Genomic DNA, 16,210 nt, shown 5'->3' with positions numbered 1-16,210 from the left:
TGAGTTTCAAACTAACTTATAGCCGGCAATGAAAATGAGAATCAGAATGGGATGACGATGCCGATGAGAATGCGCTTTAGCCGATGGGCACACTCTAAGAAAAATGCTAAACATTAAAATTAATGTGTTTTGAATCAAATAAATAGAGTTCAAACTGCATTGAACTCTTGATAAAATGTTGGAGAATTTTGAAGGTTGAGAGGGATTTGTAAAAGATAAATATTGGTTAGAATGTTTACTTTAGGTAATTGTAATGACACAAATTTTGGTATGTAATTCTGTCTTATTTTCTCTTATTATTTCCATATAAAAAAAGACACTAATATTTGCTTACAAATCTTGCAAAGATCAAGGAAAATATTGTCATATAATTATAGCATATTTGAATGATATAAATTTAAGGAATTTTTAAAGAGAAACTTTTTGAGTGGACTGAACATTTTATTTAACTTAAGTTTTCCCTGAAATTTTCCTCACTGCATTGCAGTAACCCAAGATTTACAGAGAAGTCATTCAGAGATACGCTTCGTAGCCGCAAGTTTTTTGGGGGCCAAGGCGTTGGCGTTTATTATGCAAATATTTTAGCCTTAACTTGCGGCTGCAAATTAATATTGCTCAGCTTGGAGCTGCACTTGGAGGTGGAGCTGCAGCTCGAGTTAAACTTCTTTGGCTGAACAATGTCGCATTCATTTAACGGCACTTGGCTGATTGTTATTTAAAGTTCAGTTCATAACAATTGTGGCCATGCCGAGGTGCCTGCGGAGTGCGGAGTGCGGAGTGCCTGCTGATGCTTTGTCCGCTTTGCAATTTACGGCTTTTGCATAGTTAACAACTTGATTGGTAGCGCTGGGCAGTTGGCAGCAGCCTGACATTGAAATGTAGGCCTTGCCATCATCGATGCCCGCCAATGATTGTCGTTGTTGCTGCTGCTGCTGATGTTGCTGCTGATGTTGCTGATGTTGCTGCTGCTGCTGATGTTGTCGTTGCTGTCTTCTTTGTGGCTGTTGTCATGCTGCATAAGTGGAGGACTGGTTGCCGCTGTTGCATAACTAACAATGTTTAGAGCGCATAAATACATGGCCGCGGCAGCAACAACAGTAAGTACAGCAAAACGAACTCCATCTAACATCTAACATTCAGAGTAACGGAGTCCCGCACAAATGCTCATGACATGCAAAGGAATTTCAGTAATGCTGCCCCATGCGGGGCGTGTTTCTCTATGGATCCCGTGGATATATATATGTATATCCTAGTATAGGCCAGCCTTTTAGCAATGCAAATTGCGTTGTTTAGTTTATAGATAATGTCATTCAGAATGCTCGCACAACTATCACAAAAATGTTCAAGAAACTTGCCGAGTTACAGAGCAGCAAGTTTGCTGCCAAAGTCTTTCGATAAATGCACTTGATAAGGCCACTGACATTGGGGCAAAGAAAAAAAAAACGTAGCAAATCTACGGGTAACATTCTAATGCCAAGCCAAAGAATGCAGATTCTGATTTGTCTCACTTTGACTGTGATTTAAGTTGCCAAACTAAAGAAACTAATTCAGACATAAAATTCAAATTGGTTTATGCTCCATTAAATACATTTAACCCCAAAGAAAACCACATAAAAGCCAAGAGAAACATCTCCAGCTACAACTTAATCTTCGTCAAAGAGCTGGCGACAGTGACGGGCTGCCATGGCACTATATGGTCATAAGCCAGGCAATTAACACTTGACATTCTTTTCACTTTTTGTTGGCCGTTGATATGCTGTAGGCCCCCATATAGCGGCCCCACTAATCGCCTCATAAAAAACGCACACATTTTATTTCAGCTACGTGACAAACAGAACTTTATGGCCCCAAGAACTGGAGAATCTGAGAACGTAGAATCGCAGAATCGGAGAATCCGAGTCAAGGGACAGCAGAATAGAGAGTTCTTTGGGACGTGCAGATGGGGGACATTTCGCTTTCTACCAGCCCACATTCTGGCCATTCCATTCTTTTACTTGAAATTCCGAATCGGAGCAAAAGCCGGTGGCTACTTTCCTGGCTTGTGGCTCTGCTCTCCATTGTCCGATGGCATCAAATTCTACTTGAACGCCACTCGTTCACTCACTCACTCGCTAATTCGAGTCAATAAAAAAGCGTTTAAAAGCAAACAATAATGAATGCTAGTTGCTCTGGCCGGTCGGCTATTAGAAATTCTAGTAAACTGGCTCAAAGAAGCACAGAAGTGAAAGAAAGCCAGGCCAGACGTAAATTAAATGGAAACTGCTAGGCAAAAAAAAATAGAAAAAAATAGAAAAAGAAAAGAACCAAGAAACAACTAAAAAGGCATAGCTATTTCGAAAAAAAAAATCTAATGGTTTACCGGCACGTGTCTCTCTTCTAAGCTTTTCTCTTTGGGAAATTCTTTCTTCGCAGGCGAGTAAAAGTAAAGATTCATAAACCACTGACAGGCCAAAACATAAATCCCGACAAAGCCAAAAAGCTAAGAACCCGAAAAAGGAAACGGCTGCCGCCGCACGAGGAAAAACAGGCCGTAAAAAAATCTAAACAAATTGAAAAGCGCACGCCAAAGTCGCATCATCATCATCGTACATAGTAAAGCTGGAAAACGGAAAACTGAAAACTGAAAACTGGACCTAGAAATCAGGTCGGCGGTCTGTCTTCTTGGTGGCCTCGCCTCCCACAGTCGCATGATTTATGCCCAGCTAACTGTTCCGAATCCCCTCCCCAGAAGAACACCACCCACCCACCTGGTCATGTGTGTGCGTTGCAGATTTACGACTCAATCAAATGCAAATTGCGAATGGTAAATGGAAAAATTGTTTGGAATTTTCGAGGCGCGCATTGTGAGGCCCAAAGCCACCTGTTGTTGACCTAGTTCGTTGGAAAAACGGTTATAAATTGCGTGAAAATGCATTACGCAAGTACAAAAGGCTGTGAATGGTGGCAACATCATCATCATCCCCATCCTCAGCGTCATGTGAATTGGCCGCTCTAGTTTTGCTGGCTAATTTATGCAACATTTGTTCGCTTCTCCCGCTGCTGCTGGCAGGTGGAAGCTGTCGGCGCACGTAACTGTCAACATGGCGCGCAAACTAACTGTAAACTGCATATGCAGCACCACCACCGAACCACCCACCCACCACAGCGGCAGTAAGCCACCGACTGCGCGGCTAATTGTCGACGCTTTTTGCATTTAAGTCAATTTGCGTTCACATTGTTGCCAGTCTGCCAGTTGCAAGTTGCAAGTCTGGCAGGCTGCTGGAAAACGGCTGCCACCTAAATATCTATGCCCGGAATAGCTTCTTGGCCAAGATCTAGCGCCTCGGCTATCCGTATCTGTGGAGTCTAGAATGTGCCATTAACCCATTTGAGAGCAACTCGGCGGCATTTCGGGCCGAAAGATACACACACACACACAGAATGTGCAATTTAAATGCACGGCGACAAATTCAATTAACCCATTAAGGATAACACAATTGATGAGCCATCGAAGTGTGGCCAAGTGTTTTTCGATAAATATTATGAAAGCAATTTCATTTCAATGGCTTGGTTTTAAGTTATTACAGCATTAATTAAATATTGCAACTCCTGCTGAGTGCTACATCCTTGACACTTTGTGCCAAATACTAAAACTTATAAAGCCATATGTACTTAGCTCTCCCCAACTGGCAATCATATTTCTTGAACATAGTGTTCCATTCCTTTTGTTAAGATTAAAATACCTTTCCATTCGGTCATTTGTCAACAAAGCCAGAGAGTGTGTGTGTGCACAACAGGTACAGGTACAGGTACAGGCGGACCAAAGGATGAATGGCAGGCACTTAAATATGTGGCACTCAAGGGGTTAAAAGCGGCTTACGGCAGCTAAGACAACAAACAAACAAACATCGAAGAAACAAACAAGTTTGTTGTTGCTCAAACACTGGCCTAAGCAAACAGAAGCACAACAATTTTAGTTTCGAGCTGGGAATGGGGATTGGGGAATGGGATTTGTTTTGTTTGCCAGATGGATTGACTGATTGATAGACTGACTGATGGAATGACTGGCCATGGCTACCTGCCTTATGATTTCGCCTTTGCCGACGCTGCGCTAATTTGTTGGCATCCATTGGAATTGGCCAAGGCAGGAAGGCAGCAAAAAAGCGCAGCCTCGGCTCAGGAATCTGGCAGATAAACGCTGCCGACACTGTCTGTTTGGAAAATTCCTGGTAATTCTCTCTCTGTTTGATTTATTAACCATCATTACACACATTCGATGGCCGCTGATGCCTCGCTGCCGGCAGGCAATCAGAATCAATATCTTAGCATCAGTTGGACTTCCGGTTCAGGTGTTTGCCGCTACCATTTGCCAGAGGAAGAGAAATCCTTGTAGAAGGAAAGGAAACCAAACCAAAACGGAGACTATGGACCCATAAATAACCACCAAAAAGAGAGTCAGTAGCCCAATTGGCCAATATATAAATATATATAGAGAGAGTCGCGTTTATATATAGAACAAGTCACATTATATAATTTGCACTCGCTGGATTTATGGCCGACCAAAGTTGCCATTTGTGGCAAACGTTTGGCAATGTGGCGATGTGGCTTCCATGCTGAATGCGTCTTTAAAACGCAATAAATATTAAAGACACTGGCCTCCGTCCTCTGCGTGCAGTTTAAGCCGCCGTGGAATTGTATCTGCCGATAGGCAACGCGAAAATGTTGCAGCCAAGAAAAGCCAACCGCTGCCGATGCCGATGCCTTGGAAAAGTGGAACAGGCCAACGGGCTCTCGGGCCACATGCAACTGCCAGGCAAGCCAAGTCGAGTGGGTTCTCTGTGGCTCTGTTCTCTGTTCTTGGCTAACAATATTCATTGCACAATTATGCCTTTGCCTGATTCTTATACCAGATCTTAATGCTTTATATAGACAGCTAATTTATGCAGTGTCTGCACGTCAGTCAGGTGAAAGATACACACTCTCGCACTGCATCTTCGGCACAGCCCACGCCAAATTATTTGCTATTTAGCCAAACATCAGCCTAGTTAGCGGGGGCCTTCCGAAACTGGGTCGATGATATGCACTGGAATGCAGCAACTGCAACTGCAACATTGCAGCAACACAGCAGCAGCAACTGCAACATAGAGAGATGCTGCAGCTGACTTCCTGTACGAATTCAGCCTAAACGAATTTCTCTTTGTTGACTTTTTCTATTGTAAAACATTATTCGGTTTAAAGTTTTGAGAACTCAGCCACTAATTGCAAGTAAATCTTGATCTATCACAGCTTTAGTTTATTTACCTTGAATCCCTTTTTCTAGTTTAACTATTTTATTGCAGCCTCTCTCAGTTTATGACCGTGTAAGATCACCATAGAATTTAGATTTCTTATGCAATTCCTCGTTAGCAGGTTCCTCCTTCTCTTTTAACCCCTCTTGTTTGCGTTTTTATGATTCTGTTTCATCGTTTTCACTTCATTTTAATGAATATTTAAATATTTCCTGTTGTAAAAGTAAGACTTGGCTTCCGCTGGCCTACTCTATATTCTGGCACTTTTTTACACAGGCTTTTCGAAATGCAATTTCCTGTGGGGCCACTGGTTGTGTTCTAAGCCATAAAAATCCAGAGGTGTTTTATGATTTTTTGTAGAACTTTTCCTGAAGAAAGACTTGGGATTTTACAACATTTAAATGCACCTTTCTTTGATAATTAAATTTAAATTATTTTCACACCTTATCTACTCTAAATGAACTTAGTCAAGGTTGCACCTTTACAAAGGGTAGTGCCCATTTTCATGGGTATTCACTCCCAATATCTAGTTCTTGTTCACACATATTCAAATTTTGTTCAATTTACTAGAATTCTCATTCCTTTGTTACGTTTTCTGTCGATTCTGAGCCATGACCCCGTGAACTTGACATAACCTTTTACCCATATTTGATTTGGCACATACCTTAACTGTTTGCTCTCGTGCTCTTCCACTTCGGTGTAATCGAGCGACAATCCTCTGGGATCGGTTCTAGTCCCACTCCGTGTGTGTATTGTATCTGTAAGGCAAACAAATGCAAATTAGTTAAATATTTGCCTGGCAAGCAAACAACAATGGTTCGGGTCTGAGCCACAAACCCACTTAAAGTACAGAGAATGCTTCTTCTGGCGTGTTATCAACCCCATAGATATACATCTGGGCAGCTGCATCTCCATCTCCATCTGCATCTGCATCTGCCTTGGCATCAGCGGCATCAATTGAGTTTAGTGTGACAACATTTAATGTGAAAACGAGAAGAACTAAATAAATAATTTTTACCAGCAACGGCAAACAATGAGATGCGGCGATAATTTCATTATAAGAGAAAACTTAGGGAGATCGTTCCACGACTGAAGATACAGATGGATGGTGTGTATCCGTCTTGACATGGAGCTCTCTTATCTAGAGTTTGAATCGTCAGCAGGTGACATTGAAGTAATTTACTTGCTGTTGCCAGTTTCCACCGCTACCCACACAATTTATTTGCAACTATTTAACCGACGACGAAGAAGAAGGAAGCAAAGCCAAAGCCAAAGTCGAGGAGTAACTGCAGCAAAAAGAAGCCAAGCCAGGCACTGAGATCTTGGCAAGTATTATTAGCCAGCAGCAGCCGGGAGTTGAAGTCAAAGTCTCAGCATTTGCAGTCACTCAGAGCACTTCTTTTAGCCACCGCGAGACCGCTGGTTTTGGCCTCTTCTGCCTTGGCTTCTTGCTTTATTATTGGCTGACAGTGTCGCTGTTGTGGCAGTTGTTGTCGTTGCCGATGTTGCTGCTGCTGTTGCTGTTGCTGTTGCTGCTGCTGATGTTGCCGATGTTGCTGCTGCTGCTGCTGCTGCATTTCGCATTCCATGCTAGCGAAAGTTGACCTAGTCGAGGATCGCGGTTTTTTGTTTCTGGCGTTGGAGGCGGCCGCCGTGTCAGAGGGGCAGTTGATGCAGTGCAAAATTTGCTTATAAATAACGAAATTAAATATGGCCAAAAGCCAAATAACTCAACTAGCTGAAAACTTTTAGCACATTTGCCGTGCAGTGGAGTTTCTCTTCAGTTGATTCTGCCAAAACTATCAACTGGCCAGGCAGCCAGAGCCAGCATTTGCACAATTAACTATGCAATGCACGCGCCGAGTGCTCCGATGGTACGATGTGCTCTCCTCGAATCGTTTCTTTTCTTCTTTTTTGGCCACTTTCTTTTGGCAGTTTTAAAATGCAAATTGTCTTGATGATGGAGTGCCGGGCATTCTAATCAACTTGAAGATTTCTGTGCAACATCTTGACTCTTACTTTCGATCTGTATCAAGTCGCTGACGTCAGCACTTTAAAAGACAACGAGGGATTTCCGCTTCAGGAGGGGAAATACAAAAAAATTAAAGCCTCCAAATGGAATAACAAAACGAAGAAGAACCCCAAAAAACACCTCTTGTACATCAGGCGGAAGCCCCAGCAGACATTGAACTGTAACACTTTCTATTGAGGTCAGCCGACAACAAAAAAAGAACCCACAAAGTAATAATAAAAATGCCATTGAATAGGTGTAGAGAGGCCACAACAAAAAAAAAACAACTCGGCTCGTGGCCTGCTGTCTCATAAAAGGCGGCCAAGTGCCATGCATGACCAACACACAATAGAAATCCCCGAAAATGCCAGGCACGTTGCTTGGATGCAACTCCCCCATAGAATCCAACAGAAATGAAGACCAACTAAGTCTCTTAAATCCAACCTATTAATGTAATTTTTTCTCTCAATTTCGAGTCGTTTCTTTAGTATATATGTATATATTTCCGAACTGAAACGCAGGCAATGTCAAAATGTTAACAGCATTCAATGGCATCCGCATCCACTGGCTGTCTCCCAAGGAACCAAGGGGTCTTAGGTCTGGCGGGGTCTGAGGTCTGCTGCGGCGCTTTCTTTTGTGCACCCAGCGAAGATTTTTTGTCACGATCCCCAAAGTTGGCTGGCGCTTTTAACGTTTATTGGATTATTGTCATTAAATTTGTTTGGTCTTTGAAAGCGAAACTCACTCTTTGGAGGAGAGAAACTGTACGGTTTTAAAGGGAAGCCCTGGCCATGAGTCAGAGGTTAGCTTTAAAGAGGAGCTACTGGGCCTGAAGTGACCTTGGTGGTTGCCCAAAGAAGTTCCTAAAATAAATACTAATAAGTATTAACTGCCTCAACTGTCACAGTACTTTTGGTATTCAACTTCAAAACAACTGGAAATTCCTAAAATGCTTTTCAGTCGCACTCTACAGAAATAATAGAAATATAAACTATAAACTAAGTACAGCAAGAACACAAAATAATGGCTGGCCTCCATAACTATTCCAATTTAAAGTTCAAAGCAAGACTCGGTGAATATGATGAGGAGGGTCTTGACAATGTCTGCAGTAACAAGACTCCACAGGAAAGCAGTCTTAGCCACCGCGAGAGGTCCATTGTGGATAATCTAAATGCCGACCAGGATGCCACCACTAAAATCCAATATCTCACTTTAGAGGATGCTCTATTGGTGCCGCTGGAGAAGCACAAGGTACTCGATAATTACATGGATCAAGAGGAAGATGACCCAGTGCTTCGCAAGTATCTCATCTTTGGCGTTCATTGGGTCTCCCTGATCACCGAGCACCTGTTGAGCCATCCGTTTATAGTATTACGACGACAGTGTCAGGTGTACAATGACTCAAAGAGCTATCACTTGCATCCCCTGGGACTTTTGCCAAGCATTGTGCATCTGCACAGAAGGCAGGGAGTGGGCACTCTGTGGAAAGGAGTGGGCAGCTGCCTTCTAGTGCACGGCATGACCTTGGCCATTGATGATGTGATCTCCAAGTTTAGCAAAGGATCCAAGGATGTGGATAGCAGGACACCCTGGAGGCGATTCGGTCAACATGTGGCCCTCAAATGTTTGAGCATTGCCTTGGTGGCTCCATTCCATGCTGCCCTCCTGGTGGAGACGGTGCAAAGTGACATTGCCAGCGAGAAGACTGGACTTTTCGATGTTTTCCGTGAGGGAAGCCTCCGGCTATTCCTCTGGAGATTCCCAAAGAGTGGAAGAATGCTACCTGCTTGGGCTTTAATTGGACCAAGTGTTACCTTTGGCATCACAAAGTATTTGTTCAATCTGGTGATACATGGTGTCTCCTCCCGCATCATGCGCCGGCGTATGACTTTAGCATTGGATGTACCTGGTCGCAAGAAGGGGAACAATGCCCTGGAGCAGCAGAATGCAGAGATATATGCCAGCCTGATTGCCACACTGACCACCGAGGTTATATTCTTTCCCTTTGAGACCATACTCCATCGCCTGCAGTTGCAGGGAACGCGAACGATAATCGATAATCTTGACAATGGCTGTGCTGTGGTCCCCATCCTCACCAACTATCAAGGTTTTGCAGACTGTTATCGTACCACGATTATAACCGAGGGAGCCTGTGGCCTGTACAAGGGCTTTGGGGCAGTGATTCTACAATTTGCAGCCCATGTGGCTGTCATAAAGCTGGCCAAGTGGACAGTTAATCAAATAACAGCAGCCACAACCAAAAGACCTACGCCCCGTATTGTTCAATACTATAGTATTGGGGATGGGCCAGATAATACTACGGTACCTATAACTACTTCCATATCCGGACCAGATTAGTGTCCAATTAATTGCCTTAAATGTAACAATGCAAATTTGTATGTATCGTGCAAAAAAACAAAAATGTGTTGATTAAATTCTAAATTAAAATTACAAAAATTTGGACTACCTTTTTGTGGTTGTTTCTGGAATTTGAATTAAAATATAATAATTGAGAAACCTAAGGGCAAATAAGCAAAGTACAAATTGAACTGATCTCGTTGATTTATTACTAGACTCTACTCGGTTTCAAGTTATTGAACATGTTTCTCAATTTTATGGACTGTAAACCATATTGGTGGTGTTAACTTTTTATATTCTTTTTCGTTGTTCATTTTTTCATGGCATTTTTTATGTCTCATTCTCATGAATGAGCTTTTGGGGTCCTGAGGCCTGCTTTTACTTTTCTTCTTCCCAGCCAATTGGCGCTTTTCTTTTTTGGCATTGGCAATGGCATTATCATTTGCTGCAGACATCCAGACAAATATGTATGAGCATTGCATCCACATATCCATCGGCGAACCGCCAGCTGGCAAATGTCAAAGTTTAAGCAAATACAAACGCCCGGCACTGGGAATGGGTGATGGCGATTGGCATTGGCATTGCCATTTGGTCGTGCCAGTTGGGTTTTTCCAGAGTTGCACCCAAAGCATTTTCCGCCGCAGCGGCATCGTTTTTCGCGCATTTAATCGGCGACAATCACAAGGCAAGGCCTTGGAGCGGCACAGTCGCAGCCGAGGAGGATTTCAGACGTTTTTATTTATGGCCAAGGAAGCCAAACAAGCGAAAGTCAAATTCTTCGGCGATTATTTTCTTGGCTAGCTTGGCTTGGCTGCTTCTGCCGCCTGGAATCGTTTTGCCAAAACTTCGGTGTCATTTCATCCTCTCCTCGAATTCATTTTTCGATTTTTGGTTTTTGGGATTGCCTTGAGCAGAAGGCGGCGTGCAGCAGGCAATGGCGATGGCGATGGCACCTCCTGCCATTGTCTTTGGGTCTAGAGGAGTTCATTGATATTTCGACTCCGAAAAGTGAAACTCTCAATTGTCACTGTCCGATGTCTTGTGTCTTGAACTTGGCTCAGATATCTTAGCCCCCAGCTGTGTGGATGCATGCAAGCAGCAGGCGAAAACTTTTTATTTTCAATTAAATTGCAATTAAAATATTACCGCAACAAAATACTTTCACACAATCGCAAATTATTTCGGGCAGCACTTCTGAACGAATTAGCCAAGCTGCGTGTTAGCCACAGACATTTGGCAATGAAAGCGATCCGAAGCCAATCAAGTGGGAAACAGGCTCGGATCAGAGATCTCCTCTCTTGACGGACTGGACAGAGTCTTGCTGTATTATTAAGCACCGGAGATATGGTAGTCATCTGAGACGAATCGATTGAACCGATCGAAGACAGCCGTCAAACAGGGCGTATACTTAATGTATGTAATTCACATGATTAAAACGATTTTGAATGGATGCAACTACTGTGTGGAGAGAAAAAAACGTGGGATAAACTACACTAAACTATGCCCCAATAGATAATCTTCTGGTTTTCTGAGGGGAAATCCGATGTGTAGAAAGCTGTTCACAGCAGATGATATCATCGGCCAATTTCCTTCGATAATTTCTCAACCCAATTTCTTCTAGCTTGCGCATAAATTATCATAAAGCCACATTTAAGATCAACCGAAAATGCAAAGTAATTTTGTAAAAACAGAAATCTGGCCGAAAATAAAACAGTTATGTTACTTCCCTTGCTCCAACCATTGTTGGATAAAACTCTGCTAATTGCCCGGCCAAACACCGACCGTTGTATCAACTGACCCAAAAGTTGACAATCGCCAAATAAACAAAAATGGAAATTTGGCACAGCACCGAAAAGAAAACCAACATCAGCCGCAAAAACTGTTAACCCAAATGAGGTTCTTGATGGCCCAGAGAGTTTTGGCGTGGCTCAAACCGATGGCTAGACTTTGCCAGATTGCCTGGGCAATTGACAATTCTAGGCAGCGGTCGGTCTTCAGTCTGTCCATCAATCAATTTTCCTTTGATAAACTGAAACGGAAGCGGTTTCTGCCTGACAATCATTGCGCTGCAACGATCGAATGATCTTTCTCTGACTACTTAGAATCCATTTCGCAGATTTCTTCGACGACAACTTGATTAGAGTCGCCGCCATTGATGACCATTGTCAAGCCGCAAAAGTAAATTACAAATGCCACGGGGAAAAAGCATAAGTCCGGCTAGAAATCAAATGCAAAAGAAAACCTGCCGCGGACTTGCACTTGTCTTGCGCCAAATGTCAAATTAAATCTATCAATTTCACAGCAGAATGAACGCCCAGACGCGGTGGGTCTTGGTCCCAGTCCTCGTCCTCAGTGCTCATCAAATTTCCCGGCCATTTTCCATTTTCCAGACATTTGAAATTGCTTCGCTGACACCGAGTGTGTGGGGTGTGGTCGTCGCTGGACTCTCTGGTGGCTCTAAGGCACATCTGTTGGCATTTGATGCTGTTGTTTTGGAACGTAATTGCAATGGGAGAACGAGAACTCCTTGGAAAAAGGGGGGCTAATCAACGCTAACTGCAACAAACAAGCTGGACAAACAAACGCAAATTGTTTTCCAAGCCACGGAAGCTGGCTCTCCCCAGTGCAAGAAGGCCCAGGCGAATATTAAATGCACATGACAAATTGCAAAGCCGAAGGCTGAGCGTGTTGGAGATGCTCTTTATTTTTGTTGTATTTTTTTTTTGCCCATTTGGCGGCAATTAAAGCGCACGCTTCGTCTAATCAACGGCGACTGGCAGGCTGCGTAAATGAATAGCTGCCAGGCAGGCAAAACAACAGAAGAAGAAGGCTGTGTTGTAACTGTCATGTCATCATGACGATGATGCCAACTCCCTAGCTACTAGCTCCTACCCGGGTTCCATGGAGCTCCATGGAGAGCCCAGAGCCCAGTCATGGCCAGGGCAATTATTGTGGGCAAATTTAAATACCAACTCCACGGTTGTGTCCAAGGCAACTGAGGAATCCGTATGGAAGACCTGGCCAAGACAGTAGCTGACATTCAATGCATCATTTCAGCCGGTGGTCCCGGGTCTTTGGCTTTAGCCTTGGCTTTGTCTGCAACTCTCCAGATCATCATCACCACCACTAGCACCAATGTATAACCACCGACAATCAGAGTCTTAGCCCTGTTCTATTATCTTTTTCCCTGGGATGCGGGTTCTGACACGTTGCATTGTGGATTTCACACCACATCTGGGGCTTAATTATTTTAATTGCCCGACTTGTGTTCGCTTTTAATTATGGGGTCCCTAGATGATCTATAAAAGACAGCCCTCTAGACAGGGAAACCTAATGAATCTGTTGGTAATTAATGCAAATGTTACGGGTGCCATAACAATTAAAAATACAATCTGAATACATTGCAGCAATGCGAAATTAGAGGGGGAATACTTAAATGGGGTTTAAAGTATTTTTTATTTCTTTTCAGGATCTCTTTCGGAAGTATAAAATATGGTAGAATGTGAAAAAGTGCTTTTTAATGGGATTAATTTAAAGGGGATTAAAAAAGAGTTGACTAATAAAAGGATTTAAATAAGGATTATATTTAAACTTTTGGTATTTTAAATACCTATAAAAATTAACAAACATAAAATCGTTAAATAACATAGTTTTTGGTAAAAAATATAACAATTAAATTGTTATTATTACAAGTTATTCTTTTTTTATAAACATTTAGTCAAAAGTTTGTTATTTTAAGGAAGTCATATAGAGTGCCCTAATATTTTCCTTATGAACACTAAATATTATTCTATATTTCTTTGAAAATCAGGTTTTATTAAGGCATATAAGGATAGGTATATATTGACCTATAGTTAAACTATTTTAGAACCTCCTTGCCATGTAACATTTATTTAGAAATTTCTAATCAAAAATGTATGAACAAGGTTAGCAAAAAATGTAAGACAAGTTTCCGTTTGAAATAATTAAAGACATAAAGAAGAAAATAAGACAAGTTTTCACTTGAAATAAATAAAAGAATATATATATTTAATGCAATTTAAATAATGCAAAAGTTGTTCTTGTTAATTCTTGAGTCGGTTTAAATTTTAGAATCCATTTGCATAAAGAAAGCTTATGTTTCAGTTGATAAATGTTATTTTAATAAGGATAAATGTCACAAAAGAAATCCAGTGAAACACTTTTAATACTTATTCTTAATCCTCTGAAGGTCTAGCAGAAATTCTAAAATCTTGACTCTATTGATGTTTCAGTTAATGGAAGTTCTTGCCAATCACTCTTTGAGATTTCTGACTTGTCATGGCACCTCTTACTCCATAATACATTGTTTATCGTACTATTTGTGTGGTAAAAGTTAATAAACACTCACTTGACAAGGGTACTTTGCTGTACTGTGTAACTGTGACTCGATGTTTCGTTCTTGTTTGTCGTCGTGAATTCTGGGTAGAAGTGACCGAAAGTATCCTTTCCTTTCGTATTGTTTTGTCGATCGCAGCTGAGTCACGCTTCACTTTCGAGATGAGTTTTATTCATGTATGTAAATGATCACTGATCAACACATTGCACATTGGACAAAGGCACTTGACTTGGGGATATGGTGTGTTATTCCTTGTCAAAATCACTTCCTGGCAACGCGTTTGCTTTATTCGGCTTTTGAGTTTTGGTTGATGTACTTTTTTGTTTTTTTGTGGGCCAGTCGAGATCGCGAGATCGCTGCGAACTTGACCGTCGAGAGTTGACCGAATAACTAAAGTAAACGTCGGGCTAATCAGTCGTTATATAAGTTACTCTCGGAGGAGTTTGAGCTTGAGTTTTCCTCTGCTGCTGATGTTGCTGTTGCTGCGCTGCTCGCGTGCGTTCGCCTTGACAATGGCCAGCGTTGTGAGCCGCTTCCGAGCAGCGGGCTCAGAAGAAAGCCACAAAGCAATCCGCGCAAAGAAAGCCAAAGAAATGAGCGGCAAAAGCAAATGGCTCAAACCGAAACTCGACTTTCGAGTGAGTTTCTCTTGTACTTTGTGTGTGTTTGCTTTTGCCTTTTGAGTTTGCTTTTATGTTTGTGTGTGCTTGGTTTTGTTTGCATTTCACTCGCAGCTACGCGCTCTTCCTGGCTCTCTTTGGAGCCTCTCTTTGGTGACTGAGGCCCATGTGCCGGCTTTAAGGTGATGCATTGAGTCCCATTCATAATTTCGATTACTAAATCCTCTAGATAACCCAGTGAGGGTTCACAAAACGGGCACACACGACGTTCGATGTCATTAATTAAATTGAAATCAGTCCATCAGCGGATTGAAGTTGCGGCTACCAAGAACTATAGCCGAGGGGGAAATCAATTTTGCCCATGAGATCGCACTTAGCCGAGTTATTGGTACATGAAAATTATGATATTACTTCTTTGTGTTTTTTTTTCTTTTTGTATGTTTTTTTCTTAGTCTTAGTTTTTTTCCTGAGCTCCTCTTGCGGTCAGTTGCATTGGCAGTGTCGTGCATTTTATGCTCCATAAAAGCTGTCCAGCCCAGCGGCGCAGTTTAAACGAATTAGGAGCCCAAAACGAAGTCAACTGCGGGAGAAAGGCGGCGCCGCAGAACACATGGAAAGAAATGTGAAATATGAAACGGCAATCAATTGATCATAGGCTTCTCTTCTGCTGCCAAAGAAAGTTACATGGTAAATAAACAAATAGTTTGATAACATTTCTCTATTAAGTCATTAACATGCTAAGCTCATAAATTGAACGATCTATGGGATCGGATTTTGGGATCCGATATGTAAACACAACCGATCACAGAACAATCGAAACAAAAGGCCACCGAAAAATGAATCAATTTGAGATCGTTTTGGATGGGATTGGATTGGAGGATTGAATGACGGCAAACCTTTCGCTTTCAATGAAGCTGAGCGCGGCCCAGCAGCACGATCTTTTGCATACTGATGAGACCTGACTGTCGACAACGACGACGACGATCATCATCACGATCTGGAGAAAGCCAGATATCAGCGAAACCAAAGGCCCAAGACAGACAGAGACGACAAAGCGACAATTGCTAAATGAAATGTCGCGCAAGGAAGCGCAAATTGTAACTCTGGCTAAAAGCGGCAATCAAATGTCGCCGGAAATGTTTACACAAAAAGCGCAGAATATGGCCGAAAATGTTTCACTCGGAGGGAGGTTGGGTTAGAAAGGCAATTTGCATTTCACCAAAGCCGTGTGACAATGACAGCTGCTTAATGATGATTCCCCTTGATTTGCCAAGATTAAAGCGTTGATTTCGAATCTCAGTATCTGTATCTGTATCTGTATCTGTAACTTGTGACTTTGTGAGCAGGTGCATTTGCATTAGCAAGAATCGCCAATCTTCTCTGGCTTTCGTTTTCGGTTTTGTTTATTTCGGTTGAAAATGAAAACGTGCAATTTTTTGTGAGCGAAATAATACAGAAAGCAGCTGCAGAGGCATCATCAATCTCTTAAGCTAGTTCGTCGCTTAAGTCTTTCGTTATTATTTATACCACAAACACCGGATTTTAATTACATCTCATTTTGAGTTTCTCAACGATTTCAGTTTTTATTTTATGCTCT

At 42.2% G+C, this 16,210-nt stretch overlaps 1 protein-coding gene across 1 annotated transcript; it reads left to right on the top strand.

The window, feature by feature from the left end:
* Nucleotides 1-8,161: 8,161 nt before the first annotated feature.
* On the top strand, nt 8,162-9,735 carry LOC110190878 (mitochondrial outer membrane protein SLC25A46-like). The gene has a single exon (XM_020961535.2). It carries the CDS (start codon nt 8,302-8,304, stop codon nt 9,634-9,636), a length of 1,335 nt encoding a protein of 444 aa, XP_020817194.2. The 5' UTR covers nt 8,162-8,301; the 3' UTR covers nt 9,637-9,735.
* The last annotated feature ends 6,475 nt before the right edge of the window (nt 9,736-16,210 follow it).

The sequence above is a fragment of the Drosophila serrata genome, unplaced genomic scaffold, assembly GCF_035046125.1.
Source record: "Drosophila serrata isolate PLE 108 unplaced genomic scaffold, ASM3504612v1 contig_376, whole genome shotgun sequence".
NCBI lineage: Eukaryota > Metazoa > Arthropoda > Insecta > Diptera > Drosophilidae > Drosophila > Drosophila serrata.
The sequence above is the reverse complement of the archived record's forward strand: the minus strand, read 5'-3'. Positions and strand labels throughout refer to the sequence as shown.

Bases quoted from the DNA above. Each gene is read 5' to 3' on its own strand.
- LOC110190878 (XM_020961535.2), top strand. From the start codon at position 8,302: ATGGCTGGCCTCCATAACTATTCCAATTTAAAGTTCAAAGCAAGACTC.